Genomic DNA, 13071 nt, shown 5'->3' on the forward strand with positions numbered 1-13071 from the left:
ATTTTGAAAAAAGGGATTATTTTTAAACTGCAAACTGACTGGAGTAAAGGTTAGAAAAACAAATCCACAAATCCTATACATTTAAAGGCCACTTTTTTTTTTGTTGTATTCTTTTATTTTTACGTTGCATAGTCAAAGAGCATGAGCCATTTTCAAACCTTAAAATTGGTCAAAATATCACCCAGACCATGCAACAATATGCAAACGTCATGATGCAATAATATTCATGATGTTGTGGGAAGGTTGGCGATAAAAAAAAAAGAAGAAGAAATACTCACCATAGTGAATATCTCGACCTCAGAGGCGCAAACGATCCCGGTTCATGTTTATCGGTGATGTCCAAAAATATGGCTCAGGGGCCATTTGCGGACCGCCTTCCATTCATGAGCGGCCCCCAACATATATTCAGAATAACGTTTGGCATGGACCACATCACTATTTTATTGATTTATTTTTAAAGGCGTGTGAAAAGTGTCTGTGTTGAAAAAGTTGTGGGGTTGCTACGCTAACAATATGAAACTATGAACTATGAAATAGCAACACATTTTTTTTCTTCCTGCATTAAGATGAATTAAGCTGAAATGTTTCTGCTCCTTGTCAAGGCCTCAAAAATGTCATACATTGAAGATAAAATAATTCCAAGGGGGCTGATGACGACGGCGACATCGCGGCCATTTTAATATCGCAATATCGAAAGTCAGTGTTAGTAAAAAAAAAAAAAAACATCAGCTAGAAATCAAAAAAATGTTTGTGAAAGCCTACTAGAACAGCTGATCTTGACTGCGTGCACTTGAATGGCGGCAGGTATTTGAACGTGATCCGTCATCCCCAAGCGGGTGTGCAGACTTTTGATAACCCGCCGTTTGTCCAACGCGTACATGGCGGGAACGCGATGCGTGTCAGCGGCGCAAACGCAGCTTTTGTTTTATCGCCATGAAGTTGGAAAGCGAAAATTCCAGACGGAATATTCCGACAGCGTTTCCTGTTTTAAAAATAACTTTGAAAACAAACGTTTGACACAAGATCAGATAAGAGAAAAATGAGCCGCAAAAAAACAACAACAAAAAAAAACCATTCCACGGCCGGGCGGGGCCTAGCTTGAGCGACTCCTCCTTCTCATTGGCGGATGTATTTGAGTGTGCGTACTCACACACCTCAACACACACACGATTACACTTGCACACGCACACACATGTTCCTTGATGGAGATTGACAGTCTGGTGGCCAACAGGGCTCTTGTGAGGGCCAGAGAAGGTACGCATGCCATTCGTTTCTGCTCGCTACGCTAATGCTAAAGCCAATGCTAAAGCCAATGCTAAAGCCAATGCTAACGCTAAGGTTTGCTGCAAGCTTGCCAAGACTGCGTGACGTTCCTCCACATCGCAATTGCGCTCATGTAAGAATGAGCATTTGCCGGGTCGGGGTCGTGACCTTGTAGGTCAAGAGCTCAGTCAACTTTTTTCCTTTTTCTTTTTTCCTTTCATGCTTGCTCAAAAGGTCACATTTGGATTTTGATGTCATCAAAGGAGAACGTCAAACCGCACGGAAATGCGGTCGCACAGGCTCGACCTGAGAGGCTAAAAATAGAACTGGCACAGTCTCACTTTCTCTCTCTCTATATACAGTATACACAGATACACACACATATATATATATACATATGCACAAGTAAACAACGAAATTGGGAGCGCTGCTCAGTTTGGCGCTTCGGAAAATGATTCACCAACTATCAAAGTAATCATCAATACATTTTGTCATGATTAATTGTTGCACTTTTCCGTATGTCTGTGCGGAGCGTGTTGGTCTGCGTTCACACGTACATGTGCATGTTCACGTGCAAACATGTTTTTTTGCGTGTGTGCGTGCAGGAGGCAGAAGCAAAGGCCGAAGTTGGAAATGGCAGGAAATGCTTCGCTTCCCACACATCAGCCGATGCACCAACTTGGCTGCCAACATAGGTGCGTGCGTGCGTTCCGGGTGGGTTCTGGGTGTGCCTGTGCCATGTGACCCAAAGACACTGTGTGTGTGTGTGTGTGTGTGTGTGTGTGCGTGTGCGCGCATTTAGTGCGGGACTTCTGGGACATCTGTGTGGCGCAGCCCTTCGGCCGAAAGCTCTTTGACCAATTCTGTCACAGCCAAGACGAACTACGAAAGTACGGGGAGCTGCAGCAGGCTCTGGTACCGCCTGCACACGCACGCACGCACGCACGCACGCACGCACACGCGTGCACACACGCGCGCTCTCTTATTAACTCAGGCTCACGCTCTCACACATACTTTCTCACTGTAACGTTCTTCCTCTCTCACTCATACATTCTTTCTCTCTCTCACACATACTTTCTCACTCTCACACTTCTCTCACTCATACACTCTCTCTCACACTTCTCTCACTCATACACTCTCTCTCTCTCTCTCACACGGTCTCATAAAACTCATCCTTTGTCCCTACTCACACTCATTCACACACATTCTCTTGCACCACCACTCACACTCAATTTACTCTCACTCTAATGACCACAGGTGCACACTATTATTCTCACACAATCCCTCTCACACGTACTCTCACTCTCACGCTTTCCCTCACTCGCACTCGTACATTTTCTCTTACTCACACATTGTTCTCACTCTCACACGTTCTCTTTCTCACTCTCTAACTCACACGTTCTCTTACTCTCAAAAATTCTGTCATACACACACATTCTCTCTCTCCCTCAATCACCTCTCTCGCAACCACATGCTCGCTCGTAAAAACTCATCCTCTGTCCCTCTCTTGCATCATACCCACACAATCTCTCTCTCTCACACTTCACTCTCAGTGTTCTGTAATTATCGCTCACAGTCCCTCATTCTCTCACACATACTCACCCACCGTCACATCCTTTCACTCCCACTCACACGTTATCTCACTCTCATATTCTTGCTCACTGTGTTCTCACACTTTCTTTTACTCAAAAAAAATCTCTGTCACACATTCTCTCCCTCATTATTTCCCTCATACTGTACATTCTCTCTCCCTCTCACACGCGCTGCTCTCACATCCACAAACAAGTCTGTTTTTGAAATGACAGTTGTTGTCTTGAAGACATTTGGAGTTGCAAGGAGAGTAGATGACATCTTTCAAAATGTAATTTGGCGGATTAAAAATGATATTTTGCAACAACTTTTAGGGCTGGGTTGCAAAGGTTTCAGGTTTCAGGTAAGTAGTAGGATGTAATTGCAAACATTTGTTTGTCGAATTCCAATCATACAGGGAGTGTGTCACACCTTTAACAAAGCCACACAACAATACACGTTCCTTGGTGGAGGTAATTTGACACACGGTTTGTTTTGTCTCCAGGACCAATTTGAAATGCAGCAAGATAAAAACAGACAAGCATTTGGACGAAACATCATTGAGAAGTTCTTCACCATTTATGTGCGTGCGCGCGCGTCCTCAATTGTGTGTATGTGCGCGCGCGTGCGTGCGTGCGTGCGTCCTCACCTGTTTGCGCGTGTGTTCAGACACCCCACTTTGTCCCCGAAGTGTCCAAACACAAGCGAGGCTGCATGTGGGCTCTGGACCACGAACCTTGCTGCGACGTCTTCCAGGGCTGCAGAGAGTACGTCCCGGTATGCTGTCAGGAGGGGGCGGGGCTTAGAACTCTGATTGACAGGCGCCTTCTCGCGTTTAGGGATCTTCACACGTTCCTCAGCGGAGAACCTTTCCAGCAGTACCAGTGCAGCATGTACTTTGACCGCTTCCTCCAGTGGAAGATGCTAGAAAAGTGATTGATCGATCGATTGATTGATTGACTCACGTCTGGCTCGTTAACGTCATCCATATTTGTCCTCCAGGAGACCGGTCACCAAGAACGAGTTCCGACAGTACCGAGTGTTGGGCAAAGGAGGCTTTGGAGAGGTGACGTCCTCGTTCTTTTCTTTTCATAACGAGTCTCGGGCTCAACTTTTGCTACTTTGGTTAAAAAGAAAACTTTTTGGGGTTTCAATAATACATGTCGACAGATTCCAATCCAAGCATGGGTTGGGGTTTCAAAATAAGGGTTTGAATGTTTTAAACAAGGGTGGAAATACAAAAGGACCGAGAATAGAACCCTGCGGAACCTCAAGAGTCCATAAAAAGTCCCAAAAATCGATTCTCTTAATAATTGCGATTCGATTTAGAATCATTCAGAATCCATTTTAAATGTCCCAAAATCGATTTCATTTAAATGATTTCATACTGTCTTGCCCTTTGTGTGTGCCTTAATTGGTAGTGATGTTCATGTTGTACATGATTTGGCCACTTAGAGGCAGTGTGGTTCCACACGTTGTGATACACTGTTAAGTTTTAGCTACATTGGAGAATAGAAGGAAAAAGTCATGATCAAGTTATTCCAATAAAAGCAGTTTTGTTTTTTTTTGCAGCGTAGGAAGAGCATATGCCGGTGAGTGATAAAAGTGCTGCGAGTAGCGCGCTAATTAGCATTAGCGAGTCAGACTGAAGTAGACCACGACGATTCTTTAAATTGAAGCAAAAATCATGGTCAATGAAATCGTTTTTAATCGAATAACATCGCAGACCCAAAAATCGGAATCAAATCGAATAGCTTTCAACAAGGACTGTGAGGAACCATACGAGCCTCTAATGGGTTTAGTGTAGATGAATTTAAAAAAATATATAAAATAAATGTTCTTCACGAGATCCCCAATAAAATATTCTAGATGATATGTAATGTCTTTGGAACTCCTGGAAAAAAGTGCAAAGGTGCATGAGCAGCGCCCTGAGGAACACCGCGCACGTCACGAGAAGACATTTGTGTTGGTTTGCTTCCCGGCCAGGTGTGGGCGTGTCAGGTGCGAGCCACGGGGATGATGTACGCCTGCAAGAAGCTGGAGAAGACTCACGTGAAGAAGCGGCGAGGCGAGGAGATGGCGCTCAACGAGAAAGAGATCCTGGAGAGCGTGGACAGCCGCTTCGTGGTGAGAAAACTTTTTTTTTTTCAGTGCGGACAACAGGAAGGTTTGCACACTCTTAAAAACAGTTGGGTCAGAAAGGACCCGACGCAACTTTTTGGATTATTCAATTAACCCAAAAAGTTGAGCCAAATGAATATGAATAAACCACAAAACAAGCCCAAAATTTGGTTGCTTTGTGGGTTATCCATTGAACCCAACTGGTTGGGTTTAATAACTCAAAAAGTTGGGTTGGGTCATTTTTGACCAAATTTAATTTGGTTATCCAATTAACCCAAAAAGTTGCGCTTAATGAATAAAAAAATGGTTTCCTTGTGGCTTATCCATTTAATTTTACCCAACTTTTAGGTTTAATAACCCAAAAAGTTGGGTCAGTTCAATTTTGACCCAGTTCAACTGGGTTAATTCAATTAGCCCAAAAGTTGGGTCAAATGAATAACCTACAAAACAACCCAATTTGTTGGGTTGCTTCGGGGTTTATTTAATTTGGCCCAACGCTTTGGATTCAAAAAGTTGGGTCAGTTCATTTGTGACCAAAAATTCAATGAGGTTATTCAATTAACCTAAAATTTGGGTCAAAAGAACAACCCACAAAACAATCCAACAAATTGGGTCACTTTGTGGGTTATTATTTAATTTGACCTGTTTCGGATTCAAAACGTTGGGTTAGTCAATTAACCCCAAAAGTTGGGTCAAACTAATCAACCACTAAAATTAGGTTGCATTTTGGATTATTAATTGAATTTGTTTAATCTCAAAGTTGGGTTGGTCCAATTTTGACCCAATTTGGCTTATTTTTGACCCGATCACGGATGACTGTGACACTGACGCAGCCGCTGTTTGACCTTAGGTGAATCTGGCGTACGCCTACGAGACCAAACACGACCTGTGCTTGGTCCTCACCATGATGAGTGGCGGCGACCTCAGGTTCCACATCTACAACATGGGCTCGAACGGACTGGACGCCGGCCGAGTGCGTTTTTACGCCGCCGAGGTCTGTTGCGGCCTCATGCACCTGCACTGCAAGTCCATCATTTACAGGTGAGCCACGGCGACATTTGGCTAATAAACCGGGCGTTTTGATTTATCGATCAATCAAATAAAAACGCTCTGCTCTCACATTTATTCATTTCGTGCTGCAGATGCCCTGTCAGGATGAAATGTTATTGAAATGAGGGGGCGGTCCTAAGCGTGTCATTGGTTGGACTCCGCTCTTGCAAACTGCCTTTCAATGGTCGAGTGACTCGACCCGCCCACTTGACCATTAAAAGGCAGTTTCTCCCCAAAAAAAAAAAAAAAAAAAAAAAAAAAAAAGGCAGTTTGCAAGAGTGACACGCTTAGGACCGCCCCCTCATTTGAATAACATTTCATCCTGACAGGGTGTCCGCAGCATGAAATGAATGTGAGAGCAGAGCATTTTTATGCATCGATTGATATTAATTCTATTTATGTATTTATTTCGACATTTATTTTTATTTTTTGAGTCTCGTTTTTTTATTCTTGTATTTATTTTTTGCTTTTATTTATTCATTTATGGATAGATATATATTGACGTTTTTATTTCCATTTATATCGATTTTTTGTTTAAATCTTGAACTATATTTTTTTTATGTGTTTTTATTTTCACTTTTAATCCCTCATTCATTATTTATTTATTTGATTTTACAGCGCAAGCTTTCCCCTTCAGAAACGGTACTCCGTATATTCGTGACAGAATAACATCAATAATGATTTCAGATTTAGCATTTTTTATACAGTAAGTCTCGAAAATGTGACATCCGTGATAAGAAATATCAGATGAACGCAATCAGTCAGTTTAAGCCAGCAACGCAGCATAGCAACAGGTTTGTCGTTCCTTTGCTGTTTGGCCTCGCGCCATCCTAGCAACCGGACCGGTTAGCTTAGCGTTAGCTAGCACCCTTTTCCAACGTTATCCCCAAAAACGAATGAGGCTTGGCGGACAACCACAAATAGCTCATTTGGATTTTGGCTAAGCGACTTTGCTCGTCGGTGTTTTAAGATGCGATCGCAAATTTCTGCAATTTCATCTGTCCTTGCGGCGTCGCCAAACGACACGGGTGCGGTTGGCCAACAACCTTCGAAAATATCCACACACTCCTTTATTGTCAATTATTTCCTCAATTTGCTTCTTCCTTGACAACAGTCGAGTTAATTGTTGTGTCAAGCCTGAAACGCTTCGGGACGGTCCACTTGCGGCGCGTTGGGCCACATGGCTCGGCGTGCGTGCGTGCGTGCGTAATTGTTGATTCCCAAGCATGTTTTGAGAGCCACGCCCATGGCCTTCGGTTGCTTGGTGCGGGGCCACTCCCTAATTACGACAAGACTTTGTTAGCATCTTAGCATAAAATAAAGTCTGATTTGATTTTTAAAAGAGAATCGTTGAACCAAGTTGCGTCTAAAAGGAGAATTGTTGACCAACTGAATTGAATTGCTAACACGCAATTGAATTAAGTCCATCCAAAATTAATATATTAAGTTTAATGAACTCAATTGATTAATCATTAATAACCTCATAATTCATTAACCTAATATTAACTTGGATTATCTTAATTCAATTGTGTTACCAATCTAAGCAATTCAATTAAGTTGGTCAACCATTTTCATTTTTAATTTTTTTTTTTTTTAAGTTGGCTCACCAATTCTCTTTTTATAGTATGTAGCCTTGTTGTAATCAATCAATTTTGACAGCTCTATTGTAGTCCAAGACCGTTTATACGACAGTGGACCTCCGCTATTCACGGGGATAGAGACGGGGGCCAGCCAACCTTTAGCGAAGGTCCGCCATTTACTTTCCTCCATTATTATTGCACTAGAAAAAGAAAGAAAGAAAAAACTCTAGATAAGATCTCCAAAAAGATGATTTTGTTTTTGTTTTTTTTCCGCCTGCCTTCCACGCTTGCATGCCTTCCACACCCGCATGGCATGCTTGCGTCTCTGACGTCAACCGCCATCTTGTCTTTCAGGGACATGAAGCCAGAGAACATCTTGTTGGACGAACACGGTACGCACACGCAATCTATTTTTAGCTAAGATACTACAGCAGGTTGTTTTTTTTTCTCTCTCTCTAAGCAGGAAACAACAGTTTAAAAGTGCTGTTCGGGCGTGGTGGCCTACTCTATTTAACGTTTGACCTTGAAAACACCCTAATCTTGCATTCCTGGCTAATTACAACTAATTTTAGCGACTTGTGTGTGTGTGTGTGTGTGTGTGTTTTTTTTTTTTCCCACACAGGACACATCAGGATCTCCGACCTGGGCCTCGCCATTCGGGTGTCCAAGAGCGGAGTGGTGCGAGGACGTGTGGGCACGCTGGGATACATGGGTCAGTTACTGACCCGATCGGGGTCCACTTTCAAGACTTAGGTCAGGGGTCTGCAATCTGTGGCTCTGGAGCCACATGTGGATTTCTTAAAAAAAAAAAAAAAAAAAAAAAGAGAGAGAGAGAAATGAATATTTTGCATTTCTATTTTTTTTTTTAGATAAAACATTCCTCAAATGAATTTATTTAGATTAAAACAATTAAAATTGAATATTTAAAATATGTCAAGAGTCCAATTTTTTAGGTTGCCATAAAAAGAGAGACAAAAGGTAGATGAAAAAGTTTTAAATACTACCTATAAATGTCCATAAATTGACCATAAGATGTCCAAAAGGGTAAAGCAAAAAAATTACCACAAAAAGTAAGTGTCAGAAAATTTAATTAATTAAAAAAAAAAAATGTTTAGGTCAGAAAATAAAATATTTAAAAACATAACTATAAAATGTCCCAAAACAAAAGACTAAAATTACCATAAAATGTACACAAAAACGAAAAAGTTAAAGACAAAAGAATGTTTTTTTTTTTTTTTTTTTTTTAAATAGCCATAAAATTTATATTTAAAAAAAGAAAGAAGAAAAGAGGCAGAAAATTATAAATCGTCAAAACGGTCAGAAATTTGACAGAAAGGCAGTAAAAAATGACTAATAATAATAATAATAATCCAAAAACAGAAGACAAAAGGTAGAAGAAAATCAATCTGTACGTTTTGGTTGTTATGGTGCAGCTCTAATGAGCCCTCAGTACATTTAGACCAACATCAACACACTGTTTCCTTCATCACAATCTTCAAATGTTTTGCGGCTCCACACAATTTTGCGTCGCCACCCATTCGGCCTAAAAAGGACGGCGAACCGCGCTAGAATATGGCTCGTGAATTTGCAAAAGAGTGACGCGCAAATCCCACTCAAATCTTCCTTCCGTCCCGCGCAGCCCCGGAGGTGATCGGCCACGAGTATTACGGCGCGAGTGCCGACTGGTGGGGTCTGGGCTGCCTCATCTACGAGATGACGGCGGGCAAGCCCCTCCTCAGGACGAAGGGCGAGCACCCCAAGAAGGCCGACATGGAGGAAAGGATCAAGACCATGCAGGAGGAATACAACGAGCGATTCGGACCGCAGGCCAGAGACATCTGCTCGCAGGTCCGACGGCGTCACGCAAGTTGTCGCGGCGGCCATTCGTGCTGCGTTTGTTTGTCCACCAAAGTTGAATGCTGGCAACTAGACTCGTTCAAGTTGGTGAATACTTTTCACCTTTAGGCCATGTGCACACGTAGCAGGCTTTTTTTTTTTTTGCAAATTTGCCACTTTATGAACTGGCAAATTTGCAACGTTATAGAGTGGCAAATTTGTGAGTTTGTTAGTCAGCTGATCAGGAAGCGTTGTCGCTCTAGCTGCCTTATACGACGAGTAAAGTTGAAATTAAGAATGAATCCGTCTCCAGCCTGCCTTTTCATTTTAGAAAGCGTTTCCGTTAGCCAACAACGAATCCTCAACGTTAGAATATAGCTACGCTATTAGCTCGTAAGTTTCGGAGTTTTTTTCTCGCCAATTTGGCATTTTATAGACTTGCAAATTTACTAACTTTCTAAAGTCGCAAATTTGTGACGCGTCGTAAGTTTCTGAGTTTTTCTTCTCGCCAATTTGCCACTTTATAAACTCGCAAGTTTTTTTCTCTCGTAAATTTGCCACTTGACAAAGTCGCAAATTTGTGACGTGTCATAAGTTTCTGAGATTTGTCTCGTAAAATTGCCTCCTTACAAAGTCGCAAATTTTGTGGCATGTCGTAAGTTTCTGAGTTTTTTTTCTAGAAAATAATAAAAAAAAATGGCAAATGTTCACATTATTTCTGCGAATTTTACCGCCCCTCTGAAAAAATATATATACTGTAAATATGTCGCCCTAATACACCATTGTATAATTGAGACCAACCAACAAATTGACTAATCAACCACTACAATAATGATATGACCAACGTACCAAACAAACAAAGCCCCTAACCGCCTCACCAATTAACTACCAATCAATTCTCTAATCAACCATCATTAAACTGAACAATCCACCAAATGATCCTACCAATCAAACAAAATACCAAACCAACTCATCGACTAACCAATTAAACAAGCAAGCAACCAACAAGTCAGCTAACCAAACACTCAATTGACCAATCCACCAAACCAGCCAACCATGGTTAGTTGATTAGTTAACTAATGAATTGAGAAGTAAGATGGTGATTTTATTGGTTGCTTGGATGAGTTGAACTGGTTATTGACCCGTCTGCTGGCAAAGTGGCTCCCAAATCTTACGTCAGGTTTGGATTCGAGTTCGACAAGCGACAAGCCCAGTTGCCTCCACTCCACTTTTGTGGGTTGCCGTGACCCGGATGATTGTGAATCATCACAGATGAAGCGCAAGATGTCGACATTGAGGTCTCGTCAACAGCTGCTGGTCAAAGACCCCAACAAGAGGCTGGGCTGCCAGACGTCGGGAGGCCGAGACGTTCAGGCGCATCCGTTCTTCCAGGAAATCAACTTCCGCATGCTGGAGGCGGGGCTTGTAGAGGCGCCATTTAAACCTGACGTAAGTGACAATTTGTATTCTTTTTTTTGTAATTTGAGCTTGTTCCGTGGTTGCGAGTGCGTCCGTTTGCGGTGTTGTGCAGCCCCGGCTGGTTTACTGCAGCGACGTGCAGGACATTGACGAGTTTGCGGCGGTGAGGGGCGTCACCCTCAACCAAGACGACAACAACTTCTACGCCAAATTCAACACGGGAAGCGTTCCCATTACCTGGCAGAACGAGGCCAGTCGCCCTTCGCTCGACAGCCAAACACAAACGTCAGCCCAGCCTGACGTTTCCTCTTTGTCGTCGTCGTCGTCTTCTTCTGCAGGTCATCGAGACGGGATGTTTCAGCGAGCTCAACGTTTTTGGACCCAACGGTTCTCGGCCTCAAGACCTGCAGTGGACGCAAGCGCCCGAAAGTCCAAAGAACGGCCTGTTCAACAAGATCTTCCGCAGACTCGTGAGTTCAGGGTTTGTTTTTTAGTTAACGGGAAGTCAACCTTAAACATTTCTTGCCTCACTGGTCTTTTGTTTTTAAATACATATCCGAAATTAAAAAACAACAACAACAACAAAAAACATTCGGATTAATATTACATTTGTGGAATATGAGTTATGAAGCAAAATCCAGCCATTTGATCCATCTCAAGGGGCGGCCATTTTGCTACTTGCTGTCAACTGAAAATGACATCACAGTTGCTCAGGGCTCAGATAACAACCAATCACTAGCTCAGCTTCAGAAGACACGTGAGCTGTGATTGGTTGTCTTCTGAAGCTGACAAAGATTGCAAATCCAGGTCCAGAACATAAAAACACAGTTTCACAGTTTGGCTTTAACCGCAGGTCCTAGCTATCGAGCTCCCTAGCTAGCTGCCCCGGGTGCTCGTTTACCTGCTAGGGAGCTAGCTAGCTAGCACAAGGGGCTAAAGCCAAACCGTGGCAGGGTTTTTACGTTCTGGACCTGGATTTGCCACCTGTGGAAGCTGAGCTGTGATTGGTTGTTACCTGAGACCCAAGTGTGAGAAACAAAGAAAATCTCAAGATCAGCAAAAGTGCTCCCGGGCCCATTTGCAAAATGCTAAACCGTGTCCTCTTGCCCCACAGCACCCCCCAGAGGCGGGCGAGGACGGGCGACGGAGCCCCCTGCCCAACAACTTCATCGCGCCGGGAATTGTGTCCGCGCCAAATTGAAGACTGCCAAACGACAAACAAAGCGTTTCGCATGTACGGGTTAGTGCAGCCTAGCGTTCGTGTTGACGTTTGGCACGTTTTGTAAATGTACTGTACAGTGAAGCCTCGCTTTTGGTCAGCGTTCGGGACCAAGACCCGTTGCAAACAGATTTCTTCTTTTGTTTTTTTGTAATTAATTGCTTCTATTAATGGTTGAAACTCTTACGATTCCCCAACATTTTGATAACATTTCAATCTCACCTCTAAAATGACCCTTAAAATGAAATGATTTCATTTCAAAATAGCTCATAAGTCACTAATTTGCTCCCATTCTTGTAACTATTTGATTCCATCTTTTCATAGTCCAACACTGAGTAGTTAGTGAGCAGCTTAATGAAGGCGAGGGACTGGCCAAGACTTAAACCCTATTTGAGAATTTGTGGGGCATCTTCAAGCGACAGACACCGTGATGGAGGAGTGGAAAAGGATCCAATTAGGCTCAATTTAGACATTTTAATCTAGGGGTGAACTCACTTTTGTTGCCAGTAAAGGCTTTGTGCGGGTATTTGCAAATTGAATTGAATGCTTTTAAGGCTGTAAAGAAAATCACTCGGTGTCCGATTTGGACGCTAGCCTCCTTGCTAGCACGCAAGCCCCAGTCCACTTCGTGGTTCATTAGCATATGCTAACATCGTTCGTTTTGGCCGATGACAATAATAGTCTGATGAACCAAAACGTAATCCACGTAGCCTATTTTTATTTCAGTCCACTGAAATAGAAAGAAAGAAAAACTGTGAACAGGAGTGAAGCGAAAGGAACTCAAATGTCACACACAAAGCGACGTTAAGAGTGTCGTACGCTGTCAACCAATCAATAAAAGTGAACTGGAATCGAATTCAGTGATGCCCAAACAGAGTTCTTTTCCCATATAAGTGCGGGGAAGTGATCCAGTTTTGCTTAATTGGTCCAGAAGTATTTATTTACTACAAAAAAGAGGGATCCTTTGTTCATCCATCTACGCCAGTGGCGTAAAAGCTCTTCCATACTCGAAAA

General features: G+C 42.7%; 1 protein-coding gene across 2 annotated transcripts; it reads left to right on the top strand.

Annotated features, from left to right (window-relative positions):
• Positions 1-1141: 1141 nt before the first annotated feature.
• Positions 1142-12913, top strand: grk5 (G protein-coupled receptor kinase 5). 2 transcript variants are annotated; one of them, XM_077585669.1, is made up of 16 exons: positions 1142-1254; positions 1869-1958; positions 2066-2178; positions 3338-3415; positions 3502-3599; positions 3672-3764; positions 3835-3898; positions 4819-4959; positions 5804-5994; positions 7938-7975; positions 8206-8295; positions 9223-9431; positions 10731-10868; positions 10951-11088; positions 11177-11308; positions 11953-12913. In XM_077585669.1, the coding sequence occupies exons 1-16, from the start codon at positions 1203-1205 to the stop codon at positions 12037-12039; spliced, it is 1752 nt and encodes a 583-aa protein (XP_077441795.1). In that variant the 5' UTR covers positions 1142-1202; the 3' UTR covers positions 12040-12913. The 2 variants fall into 2 exon arrangements, with proteins under 2 accessions (XP_077441795.1, XP_077441797.1); XM_077585671.1 differs by lacking the exons at positions 1142-1254; positions 1869-1958 and having other exon boundaries at positions 2098-2153.
• The last annotated feature ends 158 nt before the right edge of the window (positions 12914-13071 follow it).

Source organism: Vanacampus margaritifer, chromosome 14 (genome assembly GCF_051991255.1).
Source record: "Vanacampus margaritifer isolate UIUO_Vmar chromosome 14, RoL_Vmar_1.0, whole genome shotgun sequence".
NCBI classification, from domain to species: domain Eukaryota; kingdom Metazoa; phylum Chordata; class Actinopteri; order Syngnathiformes; family Syngnathidae; genus Vanacampus; species Vanacampus margaritifer.